At 63.4% G+C, this 19,216-nt stretch overlaps 2 protein-coding genes across 3 annotated transcripts; both read right to left on the bottom strand.

Moving 5' to 3' along the window:
* Positions 1 to 806: 806 nt before the first annotated feature.
* FTCD (formimidoyltransferase cyclodeaminase) lies at positions 807 to 8,288 on the bottom strand. Its single transcript, XM_007537915.3, has 14 exons — positions 8,200 to 8,288; positions 7,504 to 7,687; positions 7,002 to 7,130; positions 5,426 to 5,514; positions 5,107 to 5,286; positions 4,648 to 4,785; positions 4,336 to 4,467; positions 3,485 to 3,546; positions 3,163 to 3,292; positions 2,897 to 3,058; positions 2,672 to 2,715; positions 1,522 to 1,660; positions 1,081 to 1,176; positions 807 to 996 (listed from the first exon to the last, which is right to left on the bottom strand). The coding sequence occupies exons 1-14, from the start codon at positions 8,251 to 8,253 to the stop codon at positions 910 to 912; spliced, it is 1,626 nt and encodes a 541-aa protein (XP_007537977.1). The 5' UTR covers positions 8,254 to 8,288; the 3' UTR covers positions 807 to 909.
* A 3,700-nt stretch (positions 8,289 to 11,988) lies between these two features.
* SPATC1L (spermatogenesis and centriole associated 1 like) lies at positions 11,989 to 19,216 on the bottom strand. 2 transcript variants are annotated; one of them, XM_060198875.1, is made up of 4 exons: positions 18,710 to 19,216; positions 16,362 to 16,727; positions 12,517 to 12,668; positions 11,989 to 12,389 (listed from the first exon to the last, which is right to left on the bottom strand). In XM_060198875.1, the coding sequence occupies exons 1-4, from the start codon at positions 18,909 to 18,911 to the stop codon at positions 12,063 to 12,065; spliced, it is 1,047 nt and encodes a 348-aa protein (XP_060054858.1). In that variant the 5' UTR covers positions 18,912 to 19,216; the 3' UTR covers positions 11,989 to 12,062. The 2 variants fall into 2 exon arrangements, with proteins under 2 accessions (XP_060054858.1, XP_007537978.1); XM_007537916.2 differs by having other exon boundaries at positions 16,389 to 16,727; positions 18,710 to 18,957.

Here is a 19,216-nt window from a genome sequence, read left to right as displayed (position 1 = left end):
AGCCTGGCCAGGCCTTGCCACCCCCTTTGGGCCACGTCGTTAGGATCCCAAGACCCTCTCCAGGCCCTGCCCCTGAGCACCAGGCCTCCACTGCCCACCTGTCCCCACAGCAGGGTTGAGGGAGGGGCCCACATGCTGTCCCCACGCCCCCTGGGCAGTCACTCCCAGGCCCCCAGCACCATGGGCTGTAGTCAAGACATGGAGCCTAGGACACAGAGCTCAGGACACAGGTACCTGGGACATGGGAGCTCAGGACATGGAGCCTGGACATGGATCCTGGAACACGGGAGCTCAGGACATGGAGCCTGGGACAGAGGCCAGGACACAGAGCCTGGGACACAGAGGCCAGGACACAGAGCCTGGGACAAGGAGGCCAGAACACAGAGCCTGGGACACGGAGCCTGGGACATGGAGCCTGAGACACAGGAGCTCAGGACACGGAGCCTGGGACAGAGGCCAGGACACAGAACCTGGGACAGAGGCCAGGACACAGAGCCTGGGACAGAGGCCAGGACACAGAGCCTGGGACAGAGGCCAGGACACAGAGCCTGGGACAGAGGCCAGGACACAGAGCCTGGGACAGAGGCCAGGACACAGAGCCTGGGACAGAGACCAGGACACAGAGCCTGGGACAGAGGCCAGAACACAGAGCCTGGGACACAGAGCCTGGGACGTGGAGCCTGAGACACAGGAGCTCAGGACATGGAGCCTGGGACAGAGGCCAGGACACAGAGCCTGGGACATGGGAGCTCAGGACATGGGAGACCAGGACACTGGCACCCCTGGGCCCTCCACAAACACTCTGCAAGGCTGGCACTGGCTTTATTGTAGGCCTAGGAGACAGGTGGGCACCCCGCCCGCCTCGGGCTTCAGGTCCTGTCAGGGAGCCAGCAGCATGTCCAGGGCCAGTCACTCCCGGCGGTCCTGCAGCCTCTGGAGTGCCAGTGCCGCCTGCTCCTGGGCCTCCTGCAGGAGGCTGGACACACGCTGCTGGACCTGCAGATGGGAGGACACCTCGGTCCCCACCCAGTTCCCGCCACCCCCTGTGGACCCGCTAGCCCTGGCCGGCCACACACCCACCTGGTCCTTGAACTCCTGGTCAGTGATGTCCTTCAGGTTGATGAGGACGTTGAAATATGCCCCAAACACCCCCGTCTCCAGGGCTTTCACTGCCACCTGCAACAGCCGTGGGCCAGACTAGCCGCCACCTGGGCCCGGGGCCATGGCCGCGCTAGACAGGACCCCAGGACCCTGCACCCTCTGTCCAGGGGCAGGACAGAGAGGGACCACGTGTGAAGGTGCCGGGGGCCCACAGTGGATCGCCCCCACATCCGCCCACCGCTAGCCCCACAGAGCCCAGCCCCTCCCAAGAGAGCCCTGCCCCAGCCTGTGTGTCCCCATAGCACCCAGACCCCAGACCCCATGCCCCCAACCCAGCCACCATGTGCCCAGACCTCAGTTCCCATGTCCCAAGTCCTCACAGCCCCTGCCCCAGCCCCCAACCCACCCCAACCCCCACACCTGCAGGTCCGACCGGCAGGCCAGGTTGGCACATAAGGTCAGCTCCTGCAGTGCTGGCCACAGGGAATCCACCGTCTCGGCCAGCGCCAGGGGCACAGTCACTGCCCGCCTCAGCCCTTCCTGCAGGGCAGCCGAGCGCCTAGAGCCAGGAATGCAGGCTGGAGCCTCACGTTGGGCCCGAGCCCCACCCCTACCCCCATACGTGCAGGCAGAAGAGTGGGGTTCACTCCACACCACCAGGGCTGGGGTCACTGCGGGGGTCCACCCCCACCTGTCCCCCACCGCCCCTCACCTGCCCCCCACTGCCCCTCACCTGTCCCCCACCACCCCTCACCTGTCCCCCACTGCCCCTCACCTGTCCCACCTGTCCCCCACTGCCCCTCACCTGTCCCACCTGTCCCCCACTGCCCCTCACCTGTCCCCCACTGCCCCTCACCTGTCCCACCTGTCCCCCACTGCCCCTCACCTGTCACACCTGTCCCCCACTGCCCCTCACCTGTCCCTCCTGTCCCCACCACCCCTCACCTGTCCCACCTGTCCCCCACTGCTCCTCACCTGTCCCACCTGTCCCCCACTGCCCCTCACCTGTCACACCTGTCCCCCACTGCCCCTCACCTGTCCCCCACTGCCCCTCACCTGTCCCCCACTGCCCCTCACCTGTCCCACCTGTCCCCCACCACCCCTCACCTGTCCCACCTGTCCCCCACTGCCCCTCACCTGTCCCACCTATCCCCCACCGTCCCTAACCTGTCCCACCTGTCCCCCACTGCCCCTCACCTGTCCCACCTCTCCACCACTGGCCCTCACCTGTCCCCCACTGCCCCTCACCTGTCCCCCACCGCCCCTCACCTGTCCCACCTGTCCCCCACCGCCCCTCACCTGTCCCACCTGTCCCCCACCGCCCCTCACCTGTCCCACCTGTCCCCCACTACGCCTCACCTGTCCCACCTGTCCCCCACCACGCCTCACCTGTCCCACCTGTCCCCCACCGCCCCTCACCTGTCCCACCTGTCCCCCACCGCCCCTCACCTGTCCCACCTATCCCCCACCGTCCCTCACCTGTCCCACTTGTCCCCCACCACGCCTCACCTGTCCCACCTGACCCCCAATGCTCCCACACCTGTCCCACCTGTCCCCCACTGCCCCTTACCTATCCTTCTCCTCAGGTGTGCCCTTAGGTAGCTTCATTGCCTCCTACAGGAGCAGACAGAGGGGTGAATGCTGACAGGGGCCCCAGAACCCTGCACGGCCAACAGACTCCAGCCTGGACACGTCCCTGGACTGCGCCTACTGTTCCTTTTTCCGCACCTGCTGTCCCAGCCCCGCAGCCCTACTCTCTGACCCCCCCCCGCCACTGCCCCACCCACTTGCCCACCAGGTAGCCCTCAAAGGCCCGGGCGTCGGCATCCACCAGCCTGGTCAGCGCGGCCGCCGCCGTGTGGAAGGGAGGAATCAGGCGCCGCATGGTGGCGTCCAGATGTTCGAACTGGCGCCGGCCGTAGGTCATCAGGCCGGCCATGGAGGCCAGCGCCGCGCCCTGGTGAGGAGCCACGTCACCCACGGCAGACCCTGGGGACACCCCGAGGCCACCCTGGGAGAGGCCCCTGTCGCCCGCCGTCAGAGTCCTCGGGGTCCCCTCACCATGGCCGCACTGGCCGCTGCCACAGAGCCACCCCCGGGGGCTGCTGACCGGGCCCCCACGTCCCGGACAAAGGCGGCCAGGGGCCTGTCCACCAGATGGTGCTCCGACTCCCGGTCAGGGGCCAGGTACCTGCGGGGACAGGGCCCGTCCTGGGGGTCCAGGGGTGCTGGGGAGGGGGAGCGCTAGAGAAGGGGTGGGGTCCTGAGGAGAAGGGTGGGGCTCTGGGGGTAGAGAGGGGTCCTGGGGGAGAGGCAGGGAGGGGAGGGGTCCTGGTCTGGAGAGGCTCGGGGAGGACGGTGGCCTGTGGGAGTGGGCGCTCACTCGATGATCCGCTCCTGGGGGTTGAAGGGGGACAGGGAGTCCAGACCCAGCCGGCTGACCACCTGGAAAGGGCGGTGACTCTGGGTCGCCGGAAGAGTGGCCTGCTGGCGTCACCTCACTCCCCCCAGCCCCCATCACCCTGGGGACGCTGAGCGCGGCAGGTGACCCCACTGAGCCCCCCAGAGACCCCAGGGCTCTCACAACCCAATGCGCCCCCACCCATGTCAGACGTGGTTCCGAGAACCAGGAGGTGGGAAGATGCTTCCTGCTCACAGCAAGCCGACCTGAGCCACAGCCACAAAGAGAAGAGCCCCCCAACTGGTGCTCCCCTCCACCAGTCTGGAGGGCAGTGGGCGGTCGTAACCCCCCAGGTGCCAAGCCTGCCTCAACCCGGACACCAGCCCCCCCAGGCCCGACACACAGTCCTGCCCCCCACGCCCCCCAGCTTCCCACCCCAGGCCCACCCACAGTCACCTGCCCTGCCCGCCCAGGCCCTGACCCGTCCATCTGCCCAATCCCCAGCCCCCCCAACCTCCCACCCCCAGGCCCCCAACAACCCAGCCCCACCCAGGCCACAAACCCAGACCCCTCAGGCCCCCAGCCACCTAGCAGGCATCCAGTCCAGCACCCCCAGGACCCCAGCAACCCCTCTGGCTCCCAGCACCCACATGCCCACAACCCTGAACCCAGGCTCCCCCAAGCCTCCCACCCCTCAAGCCCCAGGTCCTCAGTACTCCCAGTACCCAGTCCTGCCCCTCAGGTCCCCATCCTTCCAGCCTCTCAGCAACCCCAGGACCCCACCCCCTCGGGCCCCCCAGGCCCACAAGCCCCCACCCCCACCCCAGCCCCACCAGCCGCAGCCTGTGCTCCTCCTCCAGGATGAAGAGCTTCTCCTTGTCGCAGTAGAAGGCTGCCGCGTCCAGCAGGGCCTGCAGGGGCACCAGGCCCACCAGCTGCGACCCCACCACAGGGAGACTCAGCTCCTACGGGGGGCGGGGGCTGGGTCATGCCGGAGAACACCCAGGGGTCCCACCTCCTGGGGGATGCTGTCAGGGGGACCCCACTTTCAGAGGACACTGGCCACCCTCTGGGGGCCCCGCCGGCCCCGGGACCCCAGCGGTCAGAGGCCTGCGCCCCGGGGCCCATCTGCAGGACTGCATCACCTGGGCCTCCCGGCAGACCTCCTCATACACCGTGTGCAGCCCCGTGACCTCGAAGTCCAGGAGGTTGGTGGACACCTGGGCCAGTTTCTGCTCCTCCAGCTGCCACCCCAGGGCCTGCACCCTTCTCAGGAGCCCTGGCTACACAGAGACCCCTCCAGCAGCCGGCCAGCCCATGGGGGCCTTCGTCAGGGGCCACCCTCCCCCTGGGGGCCTCCCCCCTCCTGGTAGCTGACCCCCTGCCCCTGAGTCCCCAGACCCTGGCCTGCCCACTGGCCCTACCCACCTCCTGGGGACTCCAGGGGCAGAGGGGGGACTCCAGGGGCAGAGAGGGACTCCAGGGGCAGAGGGGGGACTCCAGGAGCAGAGGGGAACTCCAGGGGCAGAGGGGGGACTCCAGGGACAGAGGGGGGGCTCCAGGGGCAGAGGGGGACCCCAGGGGCTCCAGGGGTGGGTGCCCACCTGGCCGGGGCCACGGCCCTGCTCACGCAGGTTGAGAGCAATGCGGTGGGCCTGCTCCTTGGTGCTCAGCAGGTTCACATTGTAGGCAACGAGGAACCTGCGAGCCCCCGTCACTGTGGCCCCCCAGCTGGGCACGAAGGTGCTGGGCCCAAAGTCGGGAGCCCAGTCTGCCTGCCGGAGCTGCCGGACAATGGGGCTGGGTTGGATGGAGGGAAGGGTGGGGGAGGGCTGGAGGGTCCTGGAGGGCTGGGGGACCGGGAGGGAGGGGCAGGGTGGGGTGAGGTGGGGAGGGCTGGGCTGGGTGGTGGGTGGGCAGCACCTTCTCTGGTAGAGCCTCGTACTCCCCGGCCCGGATGGCCGGCAGGGCCTGGCGGCTGGCTGTCTGGGCGGCCTCTCCGTAGAGATACACTGTGCAGGGTTGGGGGGGTGATAGGCGGGGGCCCTGTCTGGGTGTCCACCCTCAGCCCCGGCTGCCTCTGAGAGGGGTCCTGCCGAGAGACAGGTAGCCTGGCGGGACCCCCGCTCACCCAGCCAGACTTCCTCACTGCCCTGCCCCCCCAGGCCCTGAATCATGTGACACCAGGAGGGGAGGAACCCGCGGACCGAGGGGGACGCAGGGATAACCCGTGAGGCCAGGCTGCACACACCAGCTCCACACGTGTGCATGCCTGGGTGTGCATGTGTGTGCCTGTGTGTGTGCACGTGCTTGTGTGCCTTAGTGGGTGTGGTGCCATGTCCAGCCCCTGTCCCCTTGCTGGGCACTGTATCCCCAGTAGCCCCTTTTCTGGTCACCTACCTGGTGGGTTCAGCCCCGCAGGGAGATGGTTCTAGGGGCTGGACTTGCACCTCAAAGCCTGAGTCCCTACCTGGGAGGATTCAGTCCCCAAGGTCTGTCTGTATCACTAGGGCTGGGGGCTGGGGGCTGGGGGCTAGGAACTGGGGGCTGGGGGCTAGGAGCTGGGGGCTGGGGCTAGGAGCTGGGGGCTGGGGGCTGGGAGCTGGGGGCTGGGAGCTGGGAGCTGGGGGCTGGGGGCTGGGAGCTGGGGGCTGGGGCTAGGAGCTGGGGGCTGTGGGCTGGGAGCTGGGGGGCTGGGAGCTGGGGGCTGGGGGGCTGGGAACTGGGGGCTGGGGCTAGGAGCTGGGGGCTGGGGCTAGGAGCTGGGAGCTGGGAGCTGGGGGGCTGGGAACTGGGGGCTGGGGCTAGGAGCTGGGGGCTGGGGGCTGGGAGCTGGGGGCTGGGAACTGGGGGCTGGGGGCTGGGGGCTGGGGGCTGGGAACTGGGGGCTGGGCGCTGGGAGCTGGGGGCTGGGGCTAGGGGCTGTGGGCTGGGAGCTGGGGGCTGGGAGCTGGGGGCTGGTGCTAGGAGCTGGGGACTGGGAGCTGGGGGCTGCGTGTTGGGGGCTAGGGGCCTGGTGTTGGGGGCTTGGTGTTGGGGACTGGGAGCTGAGGTTGGGGGCTGGGTATTGGGGGATGGGGATGGGTGTTGGGGACTGGGGACTGGAGGCTGGGAACTGGGGGCTGGGTTTGGTGGCTCCGGGCTGTCAGGTGGGGGTTGGGGTCAAGGGGCTGTGGGCTGGGGACTGAGGGCTGGAGACTGGAGACTGGGGGGCTGGGGACTAGGGGCTGGGGGCTAGGGGCCTGGGGCTGTGGTCTCTGAGCTAGGGTTGGGGGCCATGATCTGTGGGTTGTGGCCTGGGGGCTGGGTGCTAGGGTTGGGGGCCAGGGTTTGGGCTGGGGCTGAGGCTGGGTTGGTGTTGGAGGCTGATGGCTGGACCATGGGGTTAGGGTTAGGGTTAGTCTGGGTGCTGGGTTTGTTGTTGGGGCCTGGGTGGGGCTGTTGGTATTGTTACAATGGCCGCCTGGGAGGCATGGGCCGTGCAGAGGGAGCCCCTCACCTGGCACCCCCAGCTCTCTCGCCAAACGCTGGCCGAAGTCACGGGCACACTGCACACAATCCTCCATGGAGACTCCCCGCACAGGCACGAAGGGACACACGTCCAGGGCCCCCAGGCGTGGGTGCTCCCCTGCAGAGAGGACCCCGGGGTGCCAGACCGCCCCGCACGCCTGACAGAGCACCCCAACCTCAAGGCACCCGTGAGGCGGTGTTCCTGTTGGCCAACTGTGGTGGCCCTGCCCCGGGTCCGGGTCCGAGACCTTGCACTGACCAGTGCCCTTGTCTACAGCCTTCCCTGTCCTGGGAGAGCCAGCACCCGCCCCGCTCCATCCCTGGCACCGAAGCCCCAGTTGCCACACTCACTGCCCGTCCTTGGACCTGCTTAGCCTACCCTGACCCCTGACCCCTGCCCCCTGCCCCTGCCAGTGTTTGCTCTGCTGACTGTTGACAAGTCCATCTCCAGGGGGACTGGGGGCCGTGTGACCATGCCCTCACCCACCCACCTCTGTGCTTCCTCATGTCGATGAGCCGGAAGGCTGCGCGGGCGGCGCTGAGAGCGCCCTCCACCACGGCCTCAGGGGCCCCCACGAAGGTGTACACGGTGCGGTTGGTGGAGGGCCCGGCGTCCACGTCCAGCAGACAGCAGCCGGGCGTCTGGGCCACGGCCCGGCCGATGGTGTCGATCACCTGTGAGAGTCTCCTGAGCCGGCACCCAGGAAGCCAGAGCACGGCCCCGGGGAGAGCAGGCAGGAGGCGGTGTGGGAAGAGGCCCTGGGCTGAGGTCAAGGAGGGTGGGTGCTGGGCCCAGGGGCGTCTGTACTGGGAGGATCCAGAACCTTCTGAGGCAGCAGGAGGGCCCCGGCTGGAGCAGACAGGGCCCAGCTCTGTGCCTCGTGGGTCCTCCAGTCGGAGCAGCTGCTGTGTGGCCTGCGGGAAGCCGAGACAGCCCCAGCCCCTGCCTGCCGGACCACTGGTGCCCCACGCTCCCAGGGACCCTCCTGGTAGCACAGTCCACCAGACTCGCCCCCCAGCCCCATGCCCCCCGGCTCTGTGCCCCCTACCCCACCAGACTCGCCCCCCCAGCCCCATGCCCCCACGGCTCTGTGCCCCTATCCCACCTGACTCGCCCCCCAGCCCTGTGCCCCCTACCCCACCAGACTCGCCCCCCAGCCCTGTGCCCCCCAGCCCTGGCACCACACCTCCTGGTCATTTCCCTCGGAGAAGTTGGGCACACACTCCACCAGCTGGGCCATGGTGGTCAGACAGTAGCCTGGGCTGTGCTCCCAGGGGAATTTGGGGCCTGGCTTCTCATTAACCGGCGGGCTGCCAGCCCACAGGGCAATCACACTAGTCTCCTCAGCCAGGTGACCCCCAAGTGGGACATTCCTGGTGCTCCCCCACAAGTGACCTTCAGTGTGACATTCCAGGTGACTCTCAGTGTGGTGTTCTAGGTGATCCCCAGTGTTGGGATATTGTACAGATGTGGTTGAACGTTCGCAGGGCCCACAAACCACTCTGTTTCCATGCAAGTATTATTTACGTATCCCCCACCACGTTATCCCCTCAAGGTCTTGCTAATTCCCACCAGCTAAACTACAGCAACCGGACTGAGGAAGTTCCCAGAATGCCTTTGTCTTTCTCCACCCTCTTCCCTAGCCAATTCCGTCCCTACTTGCCACTTCCGTTTTTACCCTATAAAACCCACTGCTGTTCCTGGTTTCACCCCTTTTTTCTCTTCTGCATCCCTACCTGGAGAAGGGCTGGTGTGCATAGCGGGAGGCGGCCATTTTGCTAGCTCCGCGTGGCCTAAACCCGCTGTGCTCACACCCGACTTGGGGCATCCACGTGAATAAAGATTTGCGTTCCCACTCTGCCACGAGTTCCTGATCTCTCTCCCACGATGCAAACCCAACAGCCCAGGTGACCTTCAGTGTGACATCCCAGGTGGCCCCCAGGTGACCCTCAGTGTGACATCCCAGGTGGCCCCCTGGTGACCCTCAGTGTGACATTCCAGGTGACCCTCAGTGTGACATTCCACGTGGCCTTCAGTGTGACATCCCAGGTGGCCCCTAGGTAACCTTCAGTGTGACATTCCAGGTGACCCCCAGGTGGCCCTCAATGTGACATTCCAGGTGCCCTCCAGGTGACCCTCAGCATGACATTCCAGGTGACCTTCAGTGTGACATCCCAGGTGACCCTCAGTGTGACATCCCAGGTGGCCCCTAGGTAACCTTCAGTGTGACATTCCAAGTGGCCCTCAGTGTGACATTCCAGGTGGCCCCCAGGTGACCCTCAGTGTGACATTCCAGGTGGCCCTCAGTGTGACATCCCAGGTGGCCCCTAGGTAACCTTCAGTGTGACATTCCAGGTGGCCCTCAGTGTGACATCCCAGGTGCCCTCCAGGTGACCCTCAGCATGACATTCCAGGTGACCCTCAGTGTGACATCCCAGGTGGCCCCCAGGTGACCCTCAGCGTGACATTCCAGGTGCCCCCCAGGTGACCCTCATCATGACATTCCAGGTGCCCCCAGGTGACCTAAGAGTCCCTTAAGACGGAGACTCTCCAGTTGAGCTCCATCGTGGCCCCTCAGGTAACTCAGGTGGCCACCTGGGCCCTGTCCCCTCAAGGGAGAATAGCCTTGGCGACCGAACAGCAGTCAGCTCACCTGGGTGAGATAAGGGTGCAGGTGCTGGGGGAAGAGTCTGTGGGTAGGGGGAGGGTACAAGTGTGGAGGGGGAGAAGGGGGAGGGTACAGGTGTGGAGGGGGAGGGTACAGGTGTGGAGGGGAGAAGGGGGAGGGTACAGGTGTGGAGGGGGAGGAGGGGGAGGGTACAGGTGTGGAGGGGGAGAAGGGGGAGGGTACAGGTGTGGAGGGGGAGGGTACAAGTGTGGAGGGGGAGAAGGGGGAGGGTACAGGTGTGGAGGGGGAGGGTACAGGTGTGGAGGGGAGAAGGGGGAGGGTACAGGTGTGGAGGGGAGAAGGGGGAGGGTACAGGTGTGGAGGGGAGAAGGGGGAGGGTACAGGTGTGGAGGGGAGAAGGGGGAGGGTACAGGTGTGGAGGGGAGAAGGGGGAGGGTACAGGTGTGGAGGGGGAGGAGGGGGAGGGTACAGGTGTGGAGGGGGAGGAGGGGGAGGGTACAGGGGAGGAGGGGGAGGGTACAGGTGTGGAGGGGATGAGGGGGAGGGTACAGGTGTGGAGGGGGAGGAGGGGGAGGGTACAGGTGTGGAGGGGGATGAGGGGGAGGGTACAGGTGTGGAGGGGGAGGGTACAGGTGTGGAGGGGAGAAGGGGGAGGGTACAGGTGTGGAGGGGGATGAGGGGGAGGGTACAGGTGTGGAGGGGGTTGAGGGGGAGGGTACAGGTGTGGAGGGGGAGGAGGGGGAGGGTACAGGTGTGGAGGGGGAGGAGGGGGAGGGTACAGGTGTGGAGGGGAGAAGGGGGAGGGTACAGGTGTGGAGGGGGAGGAGGGGGAGGGTACAGGTGTGGAGGGGGAGGAGGGGGAGGGTACAGGTGTGGAGGGGGAGGAGGGGGAGGGTACAGGTGTGGAGGGGGAGGAGGGGGAGGGTACAGGTGTGGAGGGGGAGGAGGGGGAGGGTACAGGTGTGGAGGGGAGGAGGGGGAGGGTACAGGTGTGGAGGGGAGAAGGGGGAGGGTACAGGTGTGGAGGGGGAGGAGGGGGAGGGTACAGGTGTGGAGGGGAGAAGGGGGAGGGTACAGGTGTGGAGGGGGAGGAGGGGGAGGGTACAGGTGTGGAGGGGGAGGAGGGGGAGGGTACAGGTGTGGAGGGGGAGGAGGGGGAGGGTACAGGTGTGGAGGGGGAGGAGGGGGAGGGTACAGGTGTGGAGGGGGAGGAGGGGGAGGGTACAGGTGTGGAGGGGGAGGAGGGGAAGGTATAGGACACCATGGAGGGTGGTAGCCAGCATGGGGGTGGGATGGAGGAGGGTGCAGCTACAGGGATGCAGGTGTGGGGGTCTTGAGGCCCGGTGCCCCTCGGGGCTCAGCACACAGGCATCTTGGGGTAACCCCTCTGCTGACGCCTGATCAGGCTTGGCTGGGGCCCGTGGGGCCCCCTAAGGCCTCAGGTTGGGGCCCAAATACGGCTGCTTACGGGGTGAGGGCAGAGCCGGGAGCCCCAAGACCCCCATGGTGAGGAGCAGGCCTCTGGCTTGCAACTCCGGCGCCCCTCAGGCCCCCCTCGCACCCCGCCCCCAAGGAAACGGACCACTGCAAAGGCTGCTGGGAAGGAGAGCAGGCCTCTGAGTGCTGGTCCCCCACGTGGCCTGAGCAGGACTCAGACCTGGGGGCCTGGGGATCTGCATGCTGGGCGTGGGACACGGCTGCCCACTGGGCTGGGGCCAGGCCTGAAGCCTGTCCCCTACCCCCACCCTAGCCCGCACCAGGGGACACGCACCTCTGCCTAGGGGACACGGGACAGCTGGGAGCCCCACACCAACACAGGCAGCACCCTGAGGTGCCGGACGCCTGACAGGCAGAAGCTCCAGCAGCAGTGTCCTGTGGACTGTGCCTTCTCCTGACAGGGCTGGCAGCAGCAGCGTCCTGGGGCCTGGGAGCCTGGAGTTTGCAAGCTGGGGGCCATGCTGAGGGTGGGGGCCGTGCTGAGGTGCTGAGGGTGGGGTCGTGTTGAGGGTGGGATCCGTGCTGAGGGTGGGGGTCCGTGCTGAGGGTGGGGGTCCGTGCTGAGGGTGGGGGTCCGTGCTGAGGGTGGGGTCCGTGCTGAGGGTGGGGTCCGTGCTGAGGATGGGGTCCGTGCTGAGGGTGGGGGTCTGTGCTGAGGGTGGGGGCCGTGCTGAGGGTGGGGCCCGTGCTGAGGGTGGGGGCCCTGTTGTGGGTGGGGGCCCGTGCTGAGGGTGGGGACCGTGCTGAGGGTGGGGGTCCATGCTGAGGGTGGGGGCCGTGCTGAGGGTGGGCCCAGAGCTGAGGTCCCGGCTGGGGGCTGAGCGAGGGGCCCAGAGCCAGGCTGAGCTGTGGTGAACAGAGCTTTAATGCTGGCGGTGCCGGGCGGGGCCTGCCCTCTCCTCTCCGACCCGCGGTGCGGCGGCTCACCAGGCGAAGAGCGGCTTGCTGTCCTCCTTGGACAGCTCGCACAGGCAGCTGAGCAGCAGCAGGGAGTCGCCCAGGAACTTGGGGGGCACCACGTCGATCAGCAGGCGGCGCAGGGCGGCGGGGCTGCCGTGCAGCGGGTTGGCGCGCAGGTCTGGGCGCTGCTTCAGGATGCCGTAGGTGTTGATGAGGAACTCGCTGAACACCGGGTGCACCTCGCGGTTGTAGCCCAGCTTCTCCAGCCGCGCGGTGAGCGCCAGGTAGCGCTGGGTCAGCTCCCGCAGCTTCTTCTCGTCCACCGCGCCGTCCAGGGACTTGATGGACGTCTGGGGGCGGTTATGGGGGCACGTTATGGGGGGCCTGGAAGGGGAGGGCAGGGGCATGGTTATGGGGTGGGGGTGACACCCCTGCCTGATTTGGGGAGGCCGGTTACGGGAGGGAGGGGCCTCGCACCTGCCTGATCTTCTCGGGGATGTTGGACACGGTGAAGCCGTATAGCCGCGTGACCCCCGGGAAGACGTAGGCCAGGATGCGGCGGTCCAGCTGGAAGGCGATCTCACCCACGATGCGTCCGTCCTTCTCGGCACCCGAGAAGCTCTGGATCTCTGTGGGGAGGGGGCGTGAGGGAGGGCCCGGAATACTGCCAGCACCCCAGGGTGCAGAGCCACTGTGAGGGTGGGCCTAGACTCCCCAGCACCCCAGGGCACGGGCCCTCCCAGGTGCCACCGTCAAGGGCTCCTCAAGGGCTCCTCACTCTCTGTGCGTCAGAAACAAGGAGTCAGACGCTGGTTTTTGTCCTTAGGATTTACTTAGTGGCCGGGCAGTGGCTCACCAGTGGGGTGGACACATGAGCTTGCTCCCTGGGTTCAAGCCTTGGCTTCCACCTGCAGGGAGGAGCTTCACAGGGGATGAAGCAGGGCTGCAGGACCCGGTCTCTCCCTCTCTCCCTCTTTCTTTTTCAAAAAAGAAAATTTTTTTCTTTTTTGCCTCCAGGGTTATCACTGGGGCTGGGTGCCAGCACCATGAATCCACTGCTCCTGACAGCCACTGTTTCCATTTCTTTTTATTGCATATGACAGAGAAATTGAGAAGGGAGGGAAGGTAAGAGAGGGAGAGACACACCTGCAGACCTGCTTCACCGCTTGCAAAGCGACTCCCCTGCAGGTGGGGAACTGGGGGCTCGAACCGGGATCCTTGCACTTCGTGCTGTGTGCACTTAACCCAGTGTACCACCACCCTGCCCCCTTTTATTTTTTTTCACCACTCCTGTCACTGAAGTTTCTGTCCCCATCCCCACCCCATAGATAACCACTATAGTTCAGCCACCGTCTTGAAAATAGATTGACATTTTTTTCACATTTGTAAACTCAATTGTCTATACTCTTTTTTTTTGATATTTATTTATTTATTCATTCCCTTTTGTTGCCCTTGTTGTTTTATTGTTGTAGTTATTATTGTTGTTGTTGGATAGGACAGAGAGACATGGAGAGAGGAGGGAAGACAGAGAGGGGGAGAGAAAGACAGACACCTGCAGACCTGCTTCACCACCTATGAAGCGACTCCCCTGCACGTGGGGAGCTGGGGGCTCGAACTGGGATCCTCACGCGGTCCTTGTGCTTTGCGCCACGTGCGCTTAACCCGCTGCGCTACCGCCAGACTCCCAGTTGTCTGTATTCTACATATGAGTGAAACTATTCTGTAGTTGTCCTTCACCTCCTGACCTGCTTCACTGGGCATAACTTCTCCAGTTCCATCCACTTTATCCCAAAGGACACAATATCATCCTTTTTTATTAGTGCATAATACTCCACTGAGTCTATGTCCCATAACATTTTTTATCCAGTTGGGGGGCGGAGCCAAGATGGTGACTCAGAGACAACACCTGGCCTGAGCTCTGCAGGGAGCCTGCTTCAAAACTGGGAAGTTTGGGTGAGGGTGGGAGTTCTGGGTCAGCAGTGGGATGGGGTGCACTGGGTGGCAGACAAGAACTAAAGAAGAGCCCTATGATTTGCATTTGGGCCGCAAACAGAGGCTGAAAGGGACAAAGGAATCAGGGGGTTGGCTGGGAGTTTTTTGCTTTGCTAGTTCCCAACCCCCACAGCAGCTATTCCTGTGGAGATCATCTCTTTTTTATATATATAAAGATTTTACTTATTGGTTTATGAGAGAGATAGGAGGAGAGAGAGAAAGAACTAGATATCATTCTGGTGCATGTGCTGCCAGGGATTAAACACGGGAGCTCATACTTGAGAGTCTAAAGCTTTATCACTGCGCCACCTCCCGGACAATAACCTCTTTCTCAACATTCCTGGATCAGCAAGGGTGTCATTCAAAGGACACTGAAGGGAACTAACTGGAGTTCTATCTGAGTGCCAGAATACCTGACCGATCAGGGCCTCGGTCTTGCCTGGGGTGAGGCACCTGTGTCTTTATGCTAACTCTTGGGCTTGCCTGATAGTTACCTCTCATAACTGCTTATTTTTAGTTTGGTTTAGGAAGAAGGCGAGGCTGTGTGGAGCCGATCTGCACTGGCTCAATCTGCAGACTGACAGGGATTTTTACCAAATTTTATTCTATTATTATTGCTTGTGCTTGTCTCTGTTCCCTCCTCTCGCTGTTCCTTCCACTGATAGGTGACTGGGTGTGCTACACATTCTGGGAGGAACTCGCTCCTCTCTCCCTCTCTCTCTTTTCTCTGCTTCTCTTTTTCTTTCCTTAAAGTTGATCTGAAAAATCTTTCTCCTGAATTTCGCTGTTTTTTTTTCTTTTTTAACTCACTGGCACTCGGGTGTTAATTATCTTGTGGAAGAAGGCTGAGTGGACTCTTTCTTCTTCTCTCCTCTCTCTCTCTCCCTGTCTCTCTCCTCTTTCCCTCTCTGTCTCTCCCACTATCTCTAGAATTCATAGTTGACAGCTTACTTTCACACTTGTTTCTTTTCTACTGTCTTTTCCTTTTTCTTCCCCTTTGTAATGTTGGTTTTTGTTTTTACAGTGGAGATGCTGCTTGACTAGTTCTGGCTAAGCTGCATTAGTCTTTGCTTTGGCTGCTATTGTACTTTCTGCGGTTTGTGACTGACTCTAGTGTGGCCTACACTCACACAACACAACTGAAGAGCGACAGGACACTGAATGAGAAAGAGAGGAGGGGAGCAAACATCCTAGAGGAAATAAGAAGAAAACTCCCAGCCCTAAACAACAGCAAGGACACTAAGATTCAAGAGGCCCTGAGAGCCCCAGACGTTTTTATCCAGTCATCTGCTGAAGGGCGTTTTGGTTGCTTCTAGATTTTTGCTATTTGAATAAAGCTGCTGTGAACATGGAGTGTGTCTATGTCCCTCTGAGTCAGTGTTCAGATTGTCCTGGTGAGTGCTGTGAACATGGAGTGTGTCTGTGTCCCTCTGAGTCAGTGTTCAGATTGTCCTGGTGAGTGCTGTGAACATGGAGTGTGTCTGTGTCCCTCTGAGTCAGTGTTCAGATTGTCCTGGTGAGTGCTGTGAACATGGAGTGTGTCCATGTCCCTCTGAGTCAGTGTTCACATTGTCCTGGTGAGTGCCTGCGAGTGGGACTGCTGAGTCACAAGGTAGCCCATACTATCTGTGTAGGGGTTGGCCGTGCTCTTCTCCAGAGTGGCTGCACCAGTTGGCATTCCCGCCAGCAGTGCAGTAGAGCTCCTCTCTCTCTCTTTCTCTCCCTCTCCCTTTCTCCCTCTCCTCTCTCCTTCTCTCCCCCTCTCTCTTTGCCTCTCATGCTCTATCAAAAAGAAAGAAAGAAAATGGGGTAAATGGCCCCCAGGGGCGGTGGTGCCGTCATGCAGGCATGGAGCCCAGGCAAGAGAGAGTGGCCGGGGCACAGCTCAGCCTGGGATGAGGAAGGATAGATCCTGGGACCTCTGGGTCTGGTGCTATTTGCTTTTTTTTTTTTTTTTAAATATTTATTTATTCACTTTTTGTTGCCCTTGTTTTTATTGTTGTTGTAGTTGTTGTTGTTGATGCTGTCGTTGTTGGATAGGACAGAGAGAAACGGAGAGAGGAGGGGAAGACAGAGGGGGAGAGAAAGACAGACACCTGCAGACCTGCTTCACCGCCTGTGAAGCGACTCCCCTGCAGGTGGGGAGCCGGGGGCTCGAACCGGGATCCTTACGCCGGTCCTTGTGCTTTGCGCCACCTGCGCTTAACCCGCTGCGCTACCACCCGACTCCCATAGGTGCTATTTTCTAGATACTGACAATCACCAGGAGCCACAGGTGCCCACCCTGGCCCGCCATGCCTGCCCATCCCCTCGTCCGCGCCCAGGCACACCCGCCTGCCCGTCGCCCGCCGGTTCACCGTTGAGGTAGTAGCTGCGCCGGCCCCGGTCACCCGCAGGCAGCCCGCTGTCGGAGAAGCAGACCTTCTTGGGCCGTGTGGCGTCACGGGGCTCCAGCAGGGCCTTGTCCAGCGGGTCGTGCAGGGGGCCCAGCAGGGGCGACAGCTTACGCTCAACACTGCGGGCCGGAGATGCCAGAAAAGCCTTGAAGGGCGTTGGGGAGGCACTGGCACAGCCCGGGGAGGTCTCGTCCTCGCTGGACAGGGGCGCGTGGGAGCACAGCAGGTCCTCCAGGGAGGACTGGGCCTGCAGCTGGGCTGGCACGTCCACCACGCCTGCAAACCGTCCGAAGTCTGGGCCTGGGCCAGAGGGGGTGATCATCAGGTGGGTGTCCCCTGACCAGGTCCCAGGGGACCAGGCAGGCCCAGCAGTGACATCACTGGGTCAGAGGCAGGACCTCTAGTCTTGTGGCCAATCTGGTTCAATCAAGGTGATTGTGTTTATAATTACTGTTTTATTTTATTCTATTTATTTTTGCCTCCAGGGTTATTGCTGGGGTTTGGTGCATGCACTATGAATCCACTGCTTCTGGAGGCCATTTTTCCCATTTTGTTGCCATAATTATTATTGTCATTGCTGTTGTTGTTATTGGATAGGACAGAGAAATGGAGAGAGGAGGGTAAGACAGAGAGGGGGAGAGAAAGACAGACACCTGCAGACCTGCTTCACAGTTTGTGAAGCGATCCCCCTGCAGGTAGGGAGCCGGGGGCTCAGACTGGGATCCTCATGCCAGTCCTTGCGCCTTGTGCCATGTGCGCTTAACCCGCTGCGCTACCGCCCCGACCCCTGTAATTACTGTTATAATTTTTTTTTTTTTGCCTCCAGGGTTATTGCTGGGACTCAGTGCCTGCACCATGAATCCACTGCTCCTGGAGGCCATTTTCCCCCCTTTTGTTGCCCTTGTTGTTGTAGCCTTGTTGTGGTCATTATTGTTGTTGTTGATGTCATTTGTTGTTGGATAAGACAGAGAGAAATAGAGAGAGGAGGGGAAGACAGAGAGGGGGAGAGAAAGACAGACACCTACAGACCTGCTTCACTGCCTGTGAAGTGACTCCCCTGCAGGTGGGGAGCCGGGGGTTCGAACCAGGATCCTTACGCCGGTCCTTGGGCTTTGTGCCACGTGTGCTTAACCCGCTGCGCTACCGCCCAACCCCCTACTGTTATTATTTTTATGGTGGGAAAATCTCTAACTTTCTAAAGACAGCAGTAACATGGCCGTGTTAACCATCCTGGTCCTCAGCACGGCCCCAGGGCTGAGGAGTGAAGGACACAGGCACCCCCGGCCCAGAGAAACCACAGCCCAGGCACGGCAGGCGCAGGGCCCCAGGGAGCTGGCCCAGGCTGAGGCTGCCATCCCCCAACCCAGGGGGAGCAGGTGACCCCCTTTCCTGCTACCAGGGGCCCTGCCAGTGCCCAGGCCCGGCTCTGGGGTCTCCTCAGCCGGAGAGACCGGGACAGAGGACGAGGGGAGCGCTGTGCCTGCCCCCGCTGGGCAGGGCCCCTCACCCGAGATGTGGGCCCCCACATGGCTGGGGAGCCGGCCACACATTCCAACCAGTGACCTGGGTGGGGCGTCTCCTAAATGCGCCCAAATCGCAGGTAAGAAATGGACGTGAGCAACTGTGAATCAGAGGCCGAGCTCATGGCCGGGCGGCAGATGAAGTGGCACTGCTGCACTGTCTTCCTGGGTGGGGAGCACGTGGCAGGGTGGCTGGGGCAGCACAGGCAGACGGAGCACCTGCCTGGAGGCCAGCGAGCGTGGCTGGTGTCCTGCCTGCCCTACCTCGGGGAGCCCCTCCAACCTATCCTGCCCTGGCCACCTGGCCTCACCTCAGGGTGTCCCGCCCTGGCCACCTGGCCTCACCTCAGGGTGTCCCACTCTGGCCACCTGGCCCCACCTCACGGTGTCCCACCCTGGCCACCTGGCCTCACCTCAGGGTGTCCCACCCTGGCCACCTGGCCTCACCTCAGGGTGTCCCACCCTGGCCACCTGGCCTCACCTCAGGGTGTCCTCACCTTGGCCACCTGGCCCCACCTCAGAGTGCCCCACCCTGGCTACCTGGCCTCACCTCAGGGTGTCCCACCCTGGCCACCTGGCCCCACCTCAGGGTGCCCCGCCCTGGCCACCTGGCCCCACCTCAGGGTGCCCCGCCCTGGCTACCTGGCCTCACCTCAGGGTGTCCCACCCTGGCCACCTGGCCCCACCTCAGGGTGCCCCGCCCTAGCTGATGGCCCCACCCTGCCCCGCCTTGAGCTGTCCCTCCCGGCCGCCTGGCCTCACCTCCGGCCCCGGGCGAGCTGGCCTCGGGGTAGCCGGGCCCCCTGGGGAAGAGCAGGTCTCGCCCGGGCCCGGGGCCGCCGTCCTGGCAGCTCTCGCTCAGCAGCCGCTTGAGCATCTGGTTCTCCTTGAGGAGCCGCACCTGCTTCTTGAGGTCCGCGTTCTCGCTCATGAGCCGGCTCATCAGCTCCCCGCCCTCTGCCATGGCGGCCTCTGCTCACGTGTGGGCCCGGGGCCCCATGAGGCGGTCGACGGTGGCCCCGGGTTCTGCCGGGGCCGGGGTTCCACCACTTCCGCGGCCTTGTGACATCGCCTTAAAGGAGCGGTGCCCTCGGCGTCCCCCTCCTCACCTGTGGCACTGGGCACACCCCGGGAGGACGGGGCAGGCCGTGCACACCCAGAGCTGAGCCCCGGGCCTGGGTGCCGGAGGCAGGCTGACCTGTGGCCTTTGCAACAGCGAATCCTGATGACTGAGCTCCGCACTGCAGAGCTGAAGACAGGGGCTGCTGA

This window comes from Erinaceus europaeus, chromosome 9 (assembly GCF_950295315.1).
Source record: "Erinaceus europaeus chromosome 9, mEriEur2.1, whole genome shotgun sequence".
In the NCBI taxonomy this organism is placed as follows: Eukaryota; Metazoa; Chordata; class Mammalia; order Eulipotyphla; family Erinaceidae; genus Erinaceus; species Erinaceus europaeus.
Note: the sequence above shows the minus strand (reverse complement) of the source record. Positions and strands in the feature narration are given on the sequence as shown.